This window comes from Balaenoptera borealis (assembly GCF_965194805.1).
Source record: "Balaenoptera borealis genome assembly, chromosome: 5".
NCBI lineage: Eukaryota > Metazoa > Chordata > Mammalia > Artiodactyla > Balaenopteridae > Balaenoptera > Balaenoptera borealis.
Genome location: NC_138862.1, coordinates 60,580,531 through 60,598,539, shown reverse-complemented (window position 1 = coordinate 60,598,539; position 18,009 = coordinate 60,580,531). Strand labels below are relative to the sequence as shown.

The 18,009-nt window shown below is 39.9% G+C and overlaps 1 protein-coding gene across 7 annotated transcripts in view; it reads left to right on the top strand.

Moving 5' to 3' along the window:
- Nucleotides 1–18,009, top strand: part of CCDC191 (coiled-coil domain containing 191) — a 101,277-nt gene that overhangs the window by 32,509 nt on the left and 50,759 nt on the right. For all 7 annotated transcript variants that reach the window (XR_014245358.1, XM_082394664.1, XM_082394663.1 and 4 more), the window contains one exon: nt 10,647–10,837. Coding sequence is in view for 6 of the 7 variants with exons in the window: in XM_082394664.1 (XP_082250790.1) it covers nt 10,647–10,837 (191 nt within the window). In the remaining variant the exon portion in view is untranslated. The remainder of the gene's footprint in view (nt 1–10,646; nt 10,838–18,009) is intronic.

The following is an 18,009-nucleotide window of genomic DNA, read 5'->3' as shown; positions in this document are numbered from 1 at the left end:
AGCAGTTGCCTTATGTATTGAGGTGCTCCTATGTTGGGTGCATATATATTTATAATTCTTCTTGGATTGATCCCTTGATCATTATGTAGTGTCCTTCCTTGTCTCTTGTAACATTCTTTATTTTAAAGTCTATTTTATCTGATATGAGTATTGCTACTCCAGCTTTCTTTTGATTTCCATTTATACGGGATATCTTTTTCCATCCCCTCACTTTCAGTCTGTGTGTGTCCCTAGGTCTGAAGTGGTCTCCTGTAGACAGCATAAATATGGGTCTTGTTTTTGTATACATTCAGCAAGCCTGTGTCTTTTGGTTGGAGTATTTAATCCATTCACTTTTAAAGTAATTATAGATATGTATGTTTCTATTACCATTTTCTTAAGTGTTATGGGTGTGTTTTTGTAGGTCCTTTTCTTCTCCTGTATTTCCCACTTAGAGAAGTTCGCTTAGCATTTGTTGTAGAGCTGGTTTGGTGGTGCTGAATTCTCTTAGCTTTTGCTTGTCTGTAAAGCTTTTGATTTCTCCATCAGATCTGAATGAGATCCTTACTGGGTAAAGTAATCTTGGTTTTAGGTTCTTCGCTTTCATCACTTTAAGTATATCATGCCACTCCCTTCTGGCTTGTAGAGTTTCTGCTGAGAAATCAGCTGTTACCCTTATGCGAGTTCCCTTGTATGTTATTTGTCATTTTTCCCTTGTTGCTTTCAATAATTTTTCTTTGTCTTTAATTTTTGTCAATTTGATTACTATGTGTCTCGGCGTGTTCCTCCTTGGGTTTATCCTGCCTGGGACTCTCTGCGCTTCCTGGACTTGGGTGGCTATTTCCTTTCCCATGTTAGGGAAGTTTTCGACTATAATCTCTTCAAATATTTTCTCGTGTCCTTTCTCTCTCTCTTCTCCTTCTGGGACCCCTATAATGTGAATGTTATTGCATTTAATGTTGTCCCAGAGGTCCCTTAGGTTGTCTTCATTTCTTTTCATTCTTTTTTCTTTCTTCTGTTCTGCAGAAGTGAATTCCACCATTCTGTCTTCCAGGTAACTTATCCGTTCTTCTGCCTCAGTTATTCTGCTATTGATTCCTTCTAGTGTATTTTTCAGTTATTGTATTGTTCATCTCTGTTTGTTTGTTCTTTAATTCTTCTAGGTCTTTGTTAAACATTTCTTGCATCTTCTCGATCTTTGCCTCCATTCTTTTTCTGAGGTCCTGGATCATCTTCACTATCATTATTCTGAATTATTTTTCTGGAAGGTTGCCTATCTCCACTTCATTTAGTTGTTTTTCTGGCGTTTATCTTGTTCCTTCATCTGGTACATAGCCCCCTGCCTTTTTATCTTGTCTATCTTTCTGCGAATGTGGTTTTCATTCCACAGTCTGTAGGATTGTAGTTCTTCTTGCTTCTGCTGTGTGCCCTCTAGTGGGTGAGTCTATCTAAGAGGCTTGTGGAAGCTTCCTGATGGGAGGGACTGGTGGTGGGTAGAGCTGGGTGTTGCTCTGGTGGGCAGAGCTCGGTAAAACTTTAATCCGCTTGTCTGCTGATGGGTAGGGCTGTTGCCTCCCTGTTGGTTGTTTGGCCTGAGGTGACCCAATACCCGAGCCTACCCGGCTCTTTGGTGGGGCTAGTGGCAGACTCTGGGAGGGTCACGCCAAGGAGTACTTCCCAGAACTTCTGCTGCCAGTGTCCTTGTCCCCATGGTGAGCCACAGCCACCCCCCACCTGTGCAGGAGACCCTCCAACACTAGCAGGTAGGTCTGGTTCAGTCTCCAATGGGATCACTGCTCCTTCCCCTGGTTCCTGATGCGCACACTACTTTGTGTGTGCCCTCCAAGAGTGGGGTCTCTGTTTCCCCCAGTCCTGTCGAAGTCCTGCAATCAAATCCCGCTAGTCTTCCAAGTCTGATTCTCTAGGAATTCCTCCTCCTGTTGCCAGACCCCCAGGTTGGGAAGCCTGACGTGGGGTTCAGAACCTTCACTCCAATGGGTGGACTTCTGTGGTATAAGTGTTCTCCAGTTTGTCAGTCACCCACCCAGAAGTTATGTGATTTGATTTTATTGTGATTGTGCCCCTCCTACCATCTCACTGTGGCTTCTTCTTTGTCTTTGGATGTGGGGTATCTTTTTTATTGAGTTCCAGTTCTTCCTGTTGATGATTGTTCAACAGTTAGTTGTGATTCCAGTGCTCTCTCAAGAGGGAGCAAGAGCACATCCTTCTATTCCGCCATCTTGAACCAATCTCTGGTTTTTGTTTTTGTTTTTGTTTTTTGGGGGCCATGCCACGCGGCTTGTGGTATCTTAGCTCCCTGACCAGCGGTCGAACCCAGGCCCTCGGCAGTGAGAGCACGGAGTCCTAACCAGTGGACTGCCAGGGAATTCCACATGATGTTAATATGTCTTATTACTGTTGATGTTAACTTTGATCACTTAAGATTGTGTCTGCTGGGTTTCTCCACTGTAAAGTTACTATTTTTCCCTTTGTAATTCATAAATGTCTTAGAGGAAATATTGTAAAACTATGCAAATATTCTGTTTATCCTTAAACTTTCACCTGTTAATTTTAGTATTCATTGATGGGTCTTGCCTGTAACAATAACTAACGTGGTATTTGTCTAACGATGATTTTGTATTTCCCTTCTTGTCTCCATGTATTCGTTTAAATTCTTCTAGAAGGAAAAACTGTCCCTTCTCCCCCATTTATTTATTTATTCATTTATTCAGTTGTTTATTTGTATCAGTATGGACTTGTGGATATTTACTTTATCCTATGGATTATATTCTAGTATTATTTTTACTTTGTTTCTCAAATTTTTCTAACCTTGGCCACTGGGAAAATTTTCAGGTTGACTCTTTTGCCCTTTCAAAATCCTTTTTAGAAAAAATCCTTTATTTCTCTGGCACCACAAGATGTTCCAGGCTCATCTTGTATTTTCCCTGCCCTAGCTCTGGAATCAACCACTTCTATCAATACATGGAACCCTGGTTCCATTTGTTGGAGAATAATATTTGGAAACCAAGATCTGGGTACTAGCTGTGCTCACTGCTACTGGGGTATCATGTTTTCTGGGCCCTCGCAGCAGACAGAGCTGGGAAATAGTTATACATATACTAACTACACATACACACACATTATACTTGTTTCTGTGTCTATCTATTTGTGTACACATTAAAATCCATTAATTCATACTGATACATCCAATTCCAGTGCAGCAACACAGGGGTCATGCTCTCCTCCCTTTTCCTTAATTGTCACTTACTTCTCTATCTATCTGTATATATATTAAAATAATTGTGAGTTCATAATGATAACTTCAACCCTAATCTAGCACCACAGGTTTTAGTGTAGCCTTTCCCCCTTGCTTGTTTATACCTGGAGCTTACTATCTAAATTATATTTACTTATTTGTTTAGTCCTAGTATACTATAAAAGTAGTTTCAGAATTGGTAACCTATACTGCTGTGGAAACAAATTTACTGGCTACAGTGTAATATTTGTACAGTTATTTTTGTTTTCAGCCTTACTCAGCCAAAATTGTTTTCCACAGTTACTTAGGTTGGTTCTTTTCTTCCCCTTCCCCTTCCATGTGATTATGTTATTCATGTGTATTATTGTTAGTGAACCTCTAATTTAGATTTCCCCAGTGTATGTGGGTATAACTGAGACACAGGGGGAAATCCGCTTACCACACTCCTCAGGCTTTTACGTAGACTTGGCTGGAGACAGGATGTCCTCTGGTAAACACCGCCAGAGTAGCAGGCCCTTTGGGCTCATTATCTTGGTCCCAGTCTACATTCCTAGCCTGGCTCTGAAGGAGCCTGAAGCTGCCCTTGGGTGATGAAACTTGGATACTCAGCAGCCTAAATATGACCACAGAATAAAAAGCGGGAAAATGCCTACCTGGCTTGCAGTGAGCGGTTAGATAGCAGGAAACTCTTGTCAGCACCCTCAGAATGGTTCACTGGCACAAACCCAACAGCAAGCTATATAATTCGCAGGAAGACTTCAAAGAATCTGTTTCTAACGGTTGCTCTAGTTCAGGCCCTTGTAGGTCCTGTATTCTTTGTGCTTTGACTCTGGGTTTGTTCCGCCAAACAATTTCTTAACAGCACATTTGGGCCACATTATTTTTTATTTTTATTTTTTTTTGGTGGGTCAGAAATTTATTTATTTATTTATTTTTATTTATTTATTTTTAAACATCTTTATTGGGTATAATTGCTTTACAATGGTTAGTTTCTGCTTTATAACAAAGTGAATCAGTTATACATATACATACATCCCCATATCTCCTCCCTCTTGTGTCTCCCTCCCACCCTCCCTATCCCACCCCTCTAGGTGGTCACAAAGCACCAAGCTGATCTCCCTGTGCTATGCGTGGGCCACATTATTTAATAGGAGACTTTCTGAGAGAAACAGAGCAGGCTCTCTTACCAAAACACAAGTTCAGGTGCAGCACTGTTCATGCCTCTTTCCCACTCATTTCATTGCCAGGTCTCTTTATTTTGTCAAAAACACTTATTTTTATATAGAAACTTTCTACTTCCATCCTATCCTACTTTCTCTTTGATCTTGCAGTGAAATCTCTTGGGGAGATTCAGCAATCCACATGTCAGTGCTAATTAGCAGAAACAGCAAGGGATTAAGTATGAAATTCTTATACTGTTTGGAAAGTGGCCTTCTTAATTCTCACCCTATTCTGAAATACATTTTATGTTTTCTTCAGATAAAAAAATCTATGTTCTTTCCTGCTTGTAAAAGTTGAAGAAAACAAAGAAAGATGCGTTGACACTAACTAAATCTTAATTCTAGGGGGGGAAGGTTTTGATTTGCTTGTTTACATATCTCTGTTAGAGGATAAGATAATAATGACCCGAAGGAGGCATTGTTGATGTTATGCTTGTGGCATAGTGCCTTCCAAGAGGCTGCCCCAAACTAAACTGAGAGAATGTGGGAATCCATGGAAGAGAAGCCTGCATTTTTTTTTTTTTCTTTCTTTCAAGGTGTTGAAAACTGTAGTTAAGAACCTCATTTATACAGCATGATTCCTTCCCCAAAATCTTAGTTTTAGCAGGACTGCCTGCATAGCACTGAAACACAACCATTTCTGATCATAGCAGTTGCTGCTATCGTCTCAGCAATGTTGTCTTATGTTTGGGGAAGGAAATGAAGGAAAAACCTCTTTGCAAATAAAACTGCAGAGTAAGGGAAGTGTTGGGCAGACACACGAAGAATATTGGGATTCTTGTAACTCTCCCGTCTAAACGTATCACCAAGGACATTGTGTGCTGTGCATTTTAGGAGGGCTTTGAAGCATTATTACATATAACTTCATACAGCCACTCTATGGAAAATTTCCAAATAAAATTTTGTTGGTGTTGGTAAGGAGGTTGTTTAGTTTGTTATTGTACTCTTCCTTACTCTCACCCTGTGAGTAACCCGGGTTTCCCATTCTCACAGAAGGGACAGTGAGAGCCAGTTTACCAAAACATTGCAAGAGTGTTTTGCTTTTCAAAATACCATTTTGATCCCAGAGGTTCTAATTCAAAAGTATCTGATTTTCTTTTTTTGTCTTTTGAAAAAAGTACTGATTAAATTCTGCTTTTAAAAAGTTAAGAAAAGGGCCTTTGGCATAAATGAAGCCCATTCTCTAAAATTATGCAGAGTAGAGTATCTTTTCCCCTAAACACTAGAAATTTCAGGTGAATATTTATAAGGATCTTAAGAACCATATGGGTGAGGAACAAATGACATCACATCATCGTCTTACTGTCAGAGGCCCCTAGAGGTGAATCCAGCATTTGTCTAATATATTCTGAAGTCAGCTGTACTTTTGGCATAGTGTATGTTTGTGGGGCATGCTGGGAGTGGGGAGAATGGGCAGGGAGTGGAGATTGTAGAAGGAGGAAGAAGGTCTAGAAGGGAAAGAAAGATGAAAGAGCAGCTGATGAGGAACAGTAATCCTGCCTTCCCTAAAGACATGAGGTCATGAAAATTGGTTCAGGCTTTGTTGGGAAAGGAGCCCTATCCTAGTCAGGTTATAGGCTGTATTGTGGTCATTCTTCTTTAAAAGATCCCAGAGCATTTTATTCGTTAAGAATTTAATATGATGAGACTAAGCAGTTGCTTTCTGAAATTCTGCTACTTCTGCAGTGAAACAGAATTAGATAAATACAGCAATATTATTGATTGAAACTTCTTAGCAGAATTAAGAAGAATTTACAAAATGTCCTTTTGTTAATAATACATATCAATGCATTTATGGGTGAAATGATACAATGTCTGATGTCTGGAATTTATTTTTAAACACTCCAGGAAAGAAAAGTGAGTGGAAGAGAAATGAAACAAAATCAGCATAATGCTGGTAATTTTTGAAGCTGAGTGAGGGATTTATTCTTCTATTCTACTTCTGGGTATGTTTATGAAATTTCTGTAATAGAGTGAGGGTTTTTTTTAAGTTTAAAAAATGAAGGGGAAAAAGTTAAATACAGAAGTAAAATGAGCATCACAGCTTCCAGTATATAACAAAAGTAGCTTTTTGTCTGTAGCCAGTGTTACCATTTCACATTGCAGTGGTTGTCAGAGTTTAGGCTTTTCCATGGAAGCCAACAGCAAGTCCAGGTCTTAGCACAGTGTGCTGAAAACTGAATGTATTTTCCCTAAGGTATTTATGTATAATAGTTACAGGAGTGTATATGGTTGGCGGTAGGGGACACAGTGATTTCCTCTCTTTTCTTTGGGGCAAAATTATGAAAATCAGGGATAGGATGGGATATAGGGGACTGATTTTCAGTGCTGCTTCTTCCCAGGGGCTTCATTTTGTCATAAACAAGATCCTCCTCTCCACCCATCAAATACTTCTTAGTATCTGTGGGGTCTTCTGCCTAGCTATAGTGGTCCTCAAAAAGGAAAAAAGGAGTGGAGGACCGCTTTCTTGGGTAGTATTAGAGCATCTCTCTCTTCCTTTGGGTCTGGGACCAGCCAGGAGTCAGCTGGGTCCTTTATCTCTAACCTTTGGTCCTTGTCCGGCTCCCCTTGACCACCAGTTGCACCACAGTTAATTCCATTCGGCAAAAATAAATTGTAAACCTGTTGACATTTTTGTCCTCTTTACAATTCATTGTTTATTTTTCCATGACTGAGCATTTTGATGCAATTATCACTGAGCTTTGTGACAAAAGGGAAATAGCTGAGGAATTTTGATGAGTTACCCACTCCATTAATCAGAACAAGCATCTCTAGTGACAGGGTTAGAATTACAATGAAGATTAGATAGCAAATTGCTGTTCCACCTAACGTCAATCATTCCCAGTGACAGCAGTGTGATTACACTTCAGGGAAGAGCTTTTCTTGCCAACAAAACGAGGGTAACTCCAGTGCAGGTAATAAATTTAGCAGGGTGAGCTGTCATTTCTTCTCTTGAGTGGAATCCTTAATGACCAAATGATGTCTCGTGGAAGATTTTGATTTTGAAAGGAGAAAAGCATTTCACTTAAAAACTTTCTAAATTTCACTTTGTAGTATTTTATCTTAAAAATTATTGTAGATATGTACTTAGGAGCAGTTCTTCCTACAGTGATTTTCAGTATTTTACTTACCTGTAACAAGCCTTAATTATGACCACAACTATAATAAAGAGATGGTAGAAATTAGTAAAAGAATGCATGACTATATTTGAGAATCTATCAGAAATAAAAACATGGTGCAGAAATAAGTGAACTAGGTAAGAAACGGAGGGAGGTCAGACGAGTAGTCCATCTAGTTCAAACATCAAGTTCTCTGGCTTAAGCAGAAGGTGTTCCTCTTCTGACCAGCTGTGGTTTTAAATAATAGTTCTTGTTTCAAAGAGCAAAGGGATAGAGCACTGCTGTAGTGCGAGTGTAGACCTGAAGAGGAAAAGCAAGCCTGAGCGCTGCAGGGACGCCACTTGGGGGAGGGTAATACGAAACGTGAATAGATGTTGACTGTGAACTATGCCACTTCTTGTCCCTTCTAAGTAAGAGTGGAGTGCTAGCATCTTCTCCCAGAGAAGACAGGACCGAGAATGTTTTCCTTTCCCAAGTATTTTCCTCCAAGCACATTTATGGAACTCCTGTTTGCCTAAATAATGTTTGCTGTGAATCAAGAATAACTGAGTGGCTATTCTTGATTCATACTTTTATTTTTTTAATTTAATTTAAATGGGATTGCTCTTTTGAGTAGGCAGGAATAAAAAAACCAATGGCAAGTTGATTTCAAGAAAGCAGTTACTGTATGAATGTGTCACTTTGCTGCTATTAACTTCTGTGTAGTGAAACTGAATTATAGACCTTCAAAACCGATCATTTTGCTCTCACAGTCTACACTTAAGTATTTTTAAAGAAATATATTGACTATGGCATTTACAGACTCAAATTTTCCCCCTCTTAAATTCAGATATTTTCCAGCAGTGCTTTTCTACTGTAGTAAGTTGTATATCAAGTTCTTTCTCTTTCAGAAAAAAGCAAGTAATTTGTTCTTCCTCTTCAAAAGAGACTTTTTGCCTAGTAGATTAGGGTCATCAGGCTGCCTGAACGTTTCAGATTTAGCCTTAGGTATACCACTAACTCTTTGCTTTGTGAATATAGTCATTATCTGTTCTCTATTTGAAGTTTGGCTTGGTAAGGTAAATCATAATCATATCTGCAGCCTCTCTATTTTGTAATGATGGTCTATGAGTCAATAAAATAGTACATGTGAAATGCTTTGGACTAGAGAAAAAAAATATGGAAATCTAAGAAGGACACTGTTAATAGCGCTACTATTGTCAAGGTGGATTATGTTTGTACCATTTCATCATTAGAAATATTCCAGGAGTTAAAATTAGAGATAACTACCCATACATAGACTATTTCATCAAGTCTTTTAAGAAGAATCTCTTAAATGAATCTGGTAAATAGATATATTTTCTTTTGACTATGGTGCACAAGTTAACACTATTTTCTTTTTTTCCATGCTGTATTTTGCGGGATAGATAAGCAAATAATAATGCAAAAAGCATACCCTCTCCACCAGGCAGCTGTGTGTCTTTTCCTTGTTATGACTGAAGGCATATCTTATATTCAGCAAATTTCCCTTCATCCATTCCTCCCTTCCTCCCTGTTCTCCTGCTCTCTCCCTCCTTCCCTCCTTTCCTTCCACAGAATCTAAGGCGAAGGTCTAGGAAACGTGCCCTCATATGACATAATGGAAAGGGAACAAGGGCTTTTTAAAGACTGCCATGGTTTCTCCTAATGGAAAATTATAGTAAAGAAGATTTTGTAGTTTGTCTAAATGGGAATATAATTGGTTTCTTTTGTAGAAAATATTTCAGGCCAAATGGGCTATTTCTAAGAAGTCTAGCCTGTGCTCTCTCATGTTATTAGTCTTTTAATTTATATATTCTCTCTCCCTGTAACCTCTCAAAAATAGAGATTATATCTTAAACAACTTTGTTCAGAATTCCCAAATTCAAACACAGCTTACCTAATGTTGAAATAGTGAAAGACAAGTATTTTTAAAGAGAAAGAAGCAATAAATAGGGCTGACCCTGATATGGCTACCAAGTTCTCGAAGCTGGTCAGCAGGCATCTCCTGTACCTCCCAGAGTCACTTCCTATGAGGTTACTTTCTGTTTTAGTGCTCTTCACACGTGGTACACTCTCAGATCTGCCAGTCCCTCCTTCTGGAGGCTCACAGTCTTGTGGAAACTGGTAAACAGGTGATTATAACACAGTATGATGACCATTTTGACTGAAGAAAGCATAGGTTGCTCTGGGAACACAGTGGCAGGGCACTTACACGTGGGGAGAGTGATTGGTATTAGGAGGGCTTCCTGAGAGAGGTGACTCATGAAATAGGCAGAGAGAGGGCAGAAAAGGACAGAGAAATTACTATGACCATAGATAGAAAAGCACGGAACAGTGTGGCTGGTATAAGGCCAAGAGCTGAAAGTAATTTGATATAGTAGGTGCATAAAGTTTGCTGTGAAGGTAGAAGATGTAGGCAAGGCCTAGATCGCAGAGATTTTCTTAGCCTAGGACCGTAAGTACTTCTCTGGGGACATGCTTAGGGTCAGTAGACCTTGTCTGATTTGTTGTCATATACATATAGTGGAAGAACGCAAGCAGCCCGCGTATCTAGCTTCTCTAGGAGTGTTCACCAAAGCCCTGACGTGGTCAGTGGTAGCCCAGCTGAAGCTGTTTTTAGTCATCTTGTTCCCAGGGACCAGAGACCCCGTTCCATCCTATGGGATCTCCCATGTTCATTTGTGCAGGACATCAGTGGTGATAATGGTTAATGGTATTTTAAACTCCAAGACAGCCTGGCAGGGGAGATCTGTTGGAAGCAGGCCTTTCAACCCTCTCTAACAAGCCCCTTAACTTAGATCTTAGTTGTGACAGTTACTCCAGCTCTGCATAGGACTGGTGCCTTACGGTGAGAATTAAATGTTTTAGTTTGCCATGAGGCTGATAGTGCCTTTGTTGCATGACTTGAATATTTCTTGTCATTTGAGCATAAAGCAATTGTCTGTTCCCCTTCCATCAAGACAACAGTTCCTAGATTTGTCAGAAAAAGTGTGAGGGGGATATCTGAGGAGAGGGTTCTCACTAGTAGATATTAGAAAACCTAGTGCTGATTTTCCAATGTTTCCATTGCAGTGTCAAAAACGGTATTTCTCTGCCTGGCACAAGCTGATTCTTGATCATAGGATTAAGCTGGGGAAAGCTGGGACCCTGTCTGACTGGAAGTTGCAACTGAAGGTCCTGCGGGCCTGGAGAGACTACACAAGATCCCAGAAGTTGGGGCGGGAGACTCAAGCCATGGAAAATGACCTTAGGGAAGAAAACAGGTACTATTACTTATGCCATGAAAATCCTTCTAGTATGTTTATGTAGGACATCTTTCCTCCTGAAGAATCCAGAAATAAGCTCTAAAAATGCTGTTCACTGGAATCATCTCATCTACTTATAATATATGATAATCACTGTTTTTCTCTGTTACATCCCAAACTAGAAAATTGTAACGGAAAATTATAAGCGAAAAACATTTTTTGATTAAAATATACCAATGTACATGCTTTCCTTTTTTAAAGGAAGCAAGTATTATGCTTTTTCCCTTATCCTTTGATGTAGTATCATTGCACCCTGGACCATCTTACAATTTAGAAGACAGAATTTGGCTTATGCGGTAGTAATTCTCATTGAGAGGAATCACTGTCTGCACGTGGAATGTTAATTAGGGAGACAGGGAACATTCATCTGGGAAGGCAGACCTGGCAAGGGTGATTCCTCCCTTCCCCCACACCTTTAGAGGTTTTTGACACCTTTATATCAGCTCCCTCTTAGGCTTGTGAATGACACAGAATTTGCCTTCAAATAAAACTTTCTTTGTTCCATCATCCTAAAATCAAATACATTTTCTTCTTTTCATTTCCAAGGTCAACTTTGCATTCTTGAACCGAAATCATAGATGTAGAAGGAGCCATTTGTTTATTGGTTGGGGGAGCTGGAGGGAGCAGTTCATGGTCTTACGTTTAATCACTTTTCTACCAGCAACTCTGTTATTCCTTCTGGGTGAACAATTGGATGAATGGTATATGAAAGCATCGTCATGTAGAAGGGAATGGCGCCCCCTGGAGTTGTGCATCCCTGTGACAGCATCAGGCCCTGGGGAGAATACTTAGGAGCCTGACACATGGCCCCTTGTCCTCAAAGAACTCAGTTTTGTGGGGAAAACGAGATCTAGAAACAGTACAGGTATGGATTAACATTATAAACTTTGTAATGCATCTCCTTCTGCTGCTGAGAACTTAGTAGAGGGAAGTAACTGGGGAGGATCCTACAGAGTGTCCGGAAAGGCTTTATCAGGAAGATGGGTCTTGCTGGGCTCTGAACAGTAAGTAGGATGTTCCTAGGTAGAAAAAGGGAGATGAAGTAATGGCATTACGTGTGGCTGGCAATCATCAAGCATGTGGTTGTCAAGTTCATCAACTTGTGGAAGGCCTTAAATGCTAAGGCAAGGAGTTTAGGCGTTCTTAGGTAAATAAAGGTGAATTCCTGAAGGTTTTTAAGCAGGAGGGTGACCTAGACAATTTTCCTTTCCTACAGTATGCTGGGGAAAATCTTCAGTGTGGGGAAAAAAAAAGCTCTTTCACAATTTATGTCTAAATTTTCAGGACCTAGTGATTGATCTAAGGAATTGGGATGATAACTTACTCAAAGCTGGATTTGTTGGATAAAGAAGAGAAATTGGAGGTGTTGGAAAGGGGAAGCATCATGAGTGAGGGCAGAGAGGGAGTGGCAACTAAGATGTTAAAGGTAAAAGTGGTCTGTGAAATTTACATGCCAGAAGAAACTTGTAGAAGAAAAATCTGAAGAACTTGAGATTCCATTCCAATTAAACTATTTAAATATAAAAGCACTAAATGGGGATTTCATAATAGCATTATGTGCCAATTTTTTTTAAAGATCCTCTTAGAACTTCTTGTCTCATATCTGTGAATTATTTTCAAGTGTCTATTTTTAAATGTTCAGAATGGGTGCTACATTTTTTTAACTGTCAGAGTTAGAAAATATTTAACTTATAATAATTTTTTTTACTATAAAACTTTAGAGCAAAAAGTTCTTAGAGTAGGAAAGCACCTCAAGGAGCATCTGATCCAGCCCCTCATTTTACAGATGATAAAAGTAAGGCACAAAAAGGATAAACAAGTGTCTCAAGTCATAAAGTTACGAGTAGCCAGTCCAGGACTAGAGCCTGGTCCTTTCGATGCTGAGTCAGATGCTTTTTCCTATAACATGCTGCTCCTAGTTAAATAGCACCTAGGTGATGGCTCCCTAAGACAGTCACGTTTTTCAGTTATATTGCAGTTGACTTCAGATGATTGTAGATGTAAAACAAGAGCAATAATTAACAAATAACAAGTCATGCTAGAAACATATAAGAAAGGACCTGTTAGATACAAACTGTCCTTCATGCTGCTTTCCCACAGATCCCGGGCTCTCTGCATGTTGTTCTTTGTTCTAGAGATTGTTTTAGGAAATTGTTAGGTGATTTTGTTCAAAGAAGGTTGGGATAATAGAGGTGGAGAAAAAAGCTCAAAGGTAGCTACTATCAATACAAGCAGAAACCAAGAAATGTCAGTGGGATCGGGGGTGTCAGGAGAGCCAGGACCCTCTTTACCGTGCTCATCGGAGTCTCTCCCAGTTCCTCTGTGGACACCAAATACATAATTGTTGAATAATAGGTGAGTTAGTGGATGAATGAAGAGCTCAGTTGCTTCCTGTCCTGCAATTTAACTCCATAACATTTTCAAGCACTTTTTTCTAAATAGTGAGATCGAGGGATAGAGCGCATTCATTGTAAATGGGTTACTCATTGTAGCAACTAAACTCTTACCGGATTGACAAGGCATAGGTGGTTCTTTGGCCCATCCACCTGGACATGGAAATCATTTGCTGTGTCTGTTTCTCAGATGTCAGCTGTGTCCTTAGTCTCCAGCTCTTGAATCCACATTTGTTTTTGCCACTTGGGCTTTCCTCTTACTGGCCATGCAGGGCCCAGCTTTTTGGGCTTCTTTCTTTGCCTTCTTTCCTTTTTGTTCTTCCCACTTTCTCTCTGGAGCAACAACAGATCCCTCTCTTTTTCTCATTCATGATTTAGCCACCATATTTTCTTTTTTATAAATTTATTTATTTATTTATTTTTGGCTGCGTTGAGTCTTTGTTGCTGCGCACGGGCTCTCTCTAGTTGCGGTTAGCAGGGGCTACTCTTCATTGCAGTGTGCAGGCTTCTCATTGCAGTGGCTTCTCTTGTTGCAGAGCACCGGCTCTAGGCACGTGGGCTTCAGTAGTTGTGGCTCACGGGCTCTAGAGCGCAGGCTCAGTAGTTGTGGCGCACGGGCTTCGTTGCTCCGCGGCATGTGGGATCTTCCCAGACCAGGGCTTGAACCCGTGTCCCCTGCATTAGCAGGCGGATTCTTAACCACTGCGCCATCAGGGAAGTCCAGCCACCATATTTTCTTACTGAACCTGTGCTCAGAGTCTCACTCCACTCCAAGGTCATCCATGTATTTCTTCTAAAAAATGTACCTTGCTTTCCCTAATAGGAATTTTTGTCCATCTCTTTTCTTTTAAAAGTAGTTATGGTAATGGTGTTATAAAATTTCAATACAATATTGTAATACAATTGCAACATTAACAAATATTCCCAAACTCTAACTAAGGATTCAGTCACTCAGGCAATACAACAAAATTCTGGTACACACGCTAAGTTAGACCCTTGGACATGGTGGTATGGGAATTTGAACTGTATTTTTTAATTCTTTAGCATATTCACTTTTGAAAGTTGGCTCCAGATCTTTCATTCCTCCTCTCTCCCTTCTTCTCTCAATTTACAGCCAGCCCTAGACAAATTGGGAAGAAGCAGGGCTTGTTTCAACGTCCTCTACCCACCCTTCCTGAGCCTTGGTACTTAGTACCAAATACTTTGGGCCTGTCCTGGAACAGGCTTTTATCTCTTCCCTGTGTCCCTCTATCCCCTCATGCTCTGTCTCTGTACTCCTCAACTGATGTTATCCCTCCCAGAAAACTTATACTTTAATAGGCATTGTCTGGAAACAGTGCCCAAAATGTAAGTGATGTGGATTTGAGGGTACAGTGGCAAGCCAGTAGAAAAACTGGCCCTATGACATCCCTCAAACCATGGCATTCATTCATTCACTCATTCATTTATTCTGTTTGATAGCATATATTGAGTGAGTCAGCTTTACTGATGCTTACTGTGTACTAGACTTTTTTTTTGGCCGTGCCATGAGGCATGCGGGATCTTAGTTCCCCGACCAGGGATTGAACCCGGGGCCCCTGCATTGGGAGTGTGGAGTCTTAACCACTGGACTGCCAGGGAAGTCCCTAGACTCTTTCTTAAGAACCAGCAGGGGTACGCCTGCCTTCTAGGAGTTTTCAATCTAAGTGAAGAAGTTAAAGATTTACCCAGATACTAAAAATAATTGCAACAGAAGGCACAATAATATAAAAACTTAGGAGTGACATAGACTTGGCTATCATGCGTTACAATCCCCCAAGCAGCTTTTTAAAAATAGAAACTCTTTGGTCCCATCTTCTGAGAGAGACAGATCGTGGCTAAGTAGAAGACAGCACTTTTCAGTTTAGGGGAAAACTGGTAAACCAGTACATATGCAGCTTGTGTGGGAACAGGCTGGGGTGAACCCGCCAGGCTAGCCTAGGGGTGGGGAGACTGAATTGAAAAGAAACTGTCGGATATTCCCCATTCCCAGCACTCCTGATTTCAGCGTGCTTTAGGGCAGTCATTTATGGAGCGCCTCTGTTAGTCATGGTCCATTGCCCTTCCCTCCGTGCCCACCTGGGTATCCAGTTGAGAGGCTAGAAATTGCATGGCATCTGAAGCTGATAAAGCTCCTGGTATCTGCCAGAGAGGCAGGAGGACCAGACTTGCATTGACTGGCTCACTTTAAAACTCTTTAAAACAGAACTGTGTTATCTTCCGCATTTTCCCTGGGGGGCTCCCTGGTGCATTTCTGAATGCATTAGCGTATGCATTCCTATTCCTGCTGAACCCCCCCGTCCCAAATGCAGCTGTTTGCATCATTGCTATTTTTATGTTCTGTTCAGATTTCAGCACTCAATTCAGATCAGTAGTATGTGGTTATTTATTTGTCATTTCTCATTTCCCTTTAAAAAATTCAAGACACTTTTTAGATATCTAGTAGTCTTGTCCGAAGATAGTGTTATTACCTTACATGTGAATTTGTTCTATATTTTCAGGTTCTTTTTAAAATTTAATTACATCTTTAAAAACAAAATCCTGTAGGATAGGCAGTATAGGGCTTGTTGTTGTCGTTAGAGTGACACCATCTTTGAGGAGGAATTTAGATACTTTCAGCTGCTTGCCCAGTGTCCTATATCTAGTTGGTGTTCTTCTGACTACTGTGTTTTAGAATGTGCATCAATAACTAAGTATCATTTGAGGTATTGATTCTAAGCATCCTGGTTCATATTTAAATTCCTATTTAAGCCTATATATCTTATATTCTTAGTTCTTTAGAGACAGACTTTCTCTGCATGCAGTTGTATAATTATAATGATCAGTTTATAGACCCTTGCCAGAAATTCCCTGATTTCAGCTTGGAAACATATTGTGATAGGATGTTTTCCATAAAGAAACTCTGTCCTTCATTTTATGATTATCTGGGAACTGTGGAACCATTTCTTTGGGTTAGCATGCCCAGGTAAATCACATCTGACTAAGCTTTTAAGAAATTTAAGTGATTTTTCACTTTCAGAAATATTTGTGTTTTTAGTGTCATCATTTAAAAAGTATAGAAATGGGACTTCCCTGGTGGCGCAGTGGTTGGGAGTCTGCCTGCCAGTGCAGGAGACGTGGGTTCGAGCCCTGATCCGGGAAGATCCCACATGTCACAGAGCAGCTAAGCCCGTGCGCCACAACTACTGAGCCTGCGTGCTGCAACTACTGAAGCCCACGTGCCTAGAACCTGTGTGCCACAACTACTGAAGCCTGCGTGCCTAGAGCCCGTGCTCCGCAACAGGAGAAGCCACCGCAATAAGAAGCCTGCGCACCGCAGTGAAGAGCAGCCCCCGCTCGCGGCAATTAGAGAAAGCCCACGTGCAGCAACGAAGACCCAACGCAGCCAAAAATAAATAAATAAAATACATAACTTTATAAGTGCATCCATTCTTTAAAAAAAAAGTATAGAAATGGACTTATCTGCAGTATTGTCACTCTGCTGAAGTGAACTGCAAGCGAGGAAGAGTAGAACCAGTCTCGGCTCTGGATCCCTAGCTTCTGTGTTCCTACCCTTCCCATGAACATAGATATCTGAAGTACATCTTCAGATCTCCTGCATGATCATGATAGAGAGGGTTCTAAACACAATAATTAACACGCATTTTTTAACCCACCTTTTTTTTTTTACTGTTTACTCTTTTTGTTATATTTACAGAAATATTTTTCTCTTTGCCTTTTCATACTGTCCAAATAACCCTCTCCTTGACAGTCAGAACTCCAGTGTGGCTTTTGGCTGTTTATGCTGTAAAAACATGAAATTAACTCATCAGGTAAATTTCACACTCCTCCTTCCTAAGCAGATTGATGTAAATCAAATTTTACATTAATCAGACAGAGCAACATATGTCTTCTAGTCTGTGGAAATACATGATTTCCACTTACTTGAGTAAAATGCCATCAGGTGTTTTGTTTGTTTCACTATTTAGACATTGATATTTTTGGAGCTTTGTTCTTACCTGCGTTGCTACCTGATTTATTATTCTTATTTCTTTTAAAATTTTTATTTCAAGGTTATTCAGTCTCAGATACTTTCTTTTTTTCCATCAAAGTAAAATATTATATATAGATGTTTATTACCACCTATATTGTATTTTTATTATAAAAACCATCAGTCAGTCGTATTTATTATCTATCATTGCATTAGAAAGAAGCAATTATATATAATGAAATATGCTCTTGGCAGAATTGCTGTTAGCATTTATCCTGAATTCTCTTATTTCAGTCAACACTACTCTCACTAATTGGTTGTTTCACCCAACTTCTCCGACATAATGTTAAATTCTGTGACTCTAGAGTAGTATTTCAAACTAAGGGTTTTAACTCATTAATGGGTCCTAAAATCAGGCTCAAGATGAGGCATATTTTTTAAAAAATAGAAAAGTTTAGAAAAGAAACATTGGAGTACATCTCTGGTAGTAAGGGTGAATATCATTTGGTGGAGCCTTTGTTTCAATCATATATACTTTTGTTTCATGCACACGTACACGCATCAACTTATTTTGAAGTCATAGTGTGACACTTTTTTCTTTAGGTGGCAGTCAAAAAAGGTTTAAAAGTCACTTAAGCATTTAAACTGTAGAAATGTTCTTCTGACTCATTGGTTTAAAATGTTACGATTTTTTTGATATGACCCCAAAAAGTCCATGAGGAGGGTTAAACATTATGTATGTTTAACAG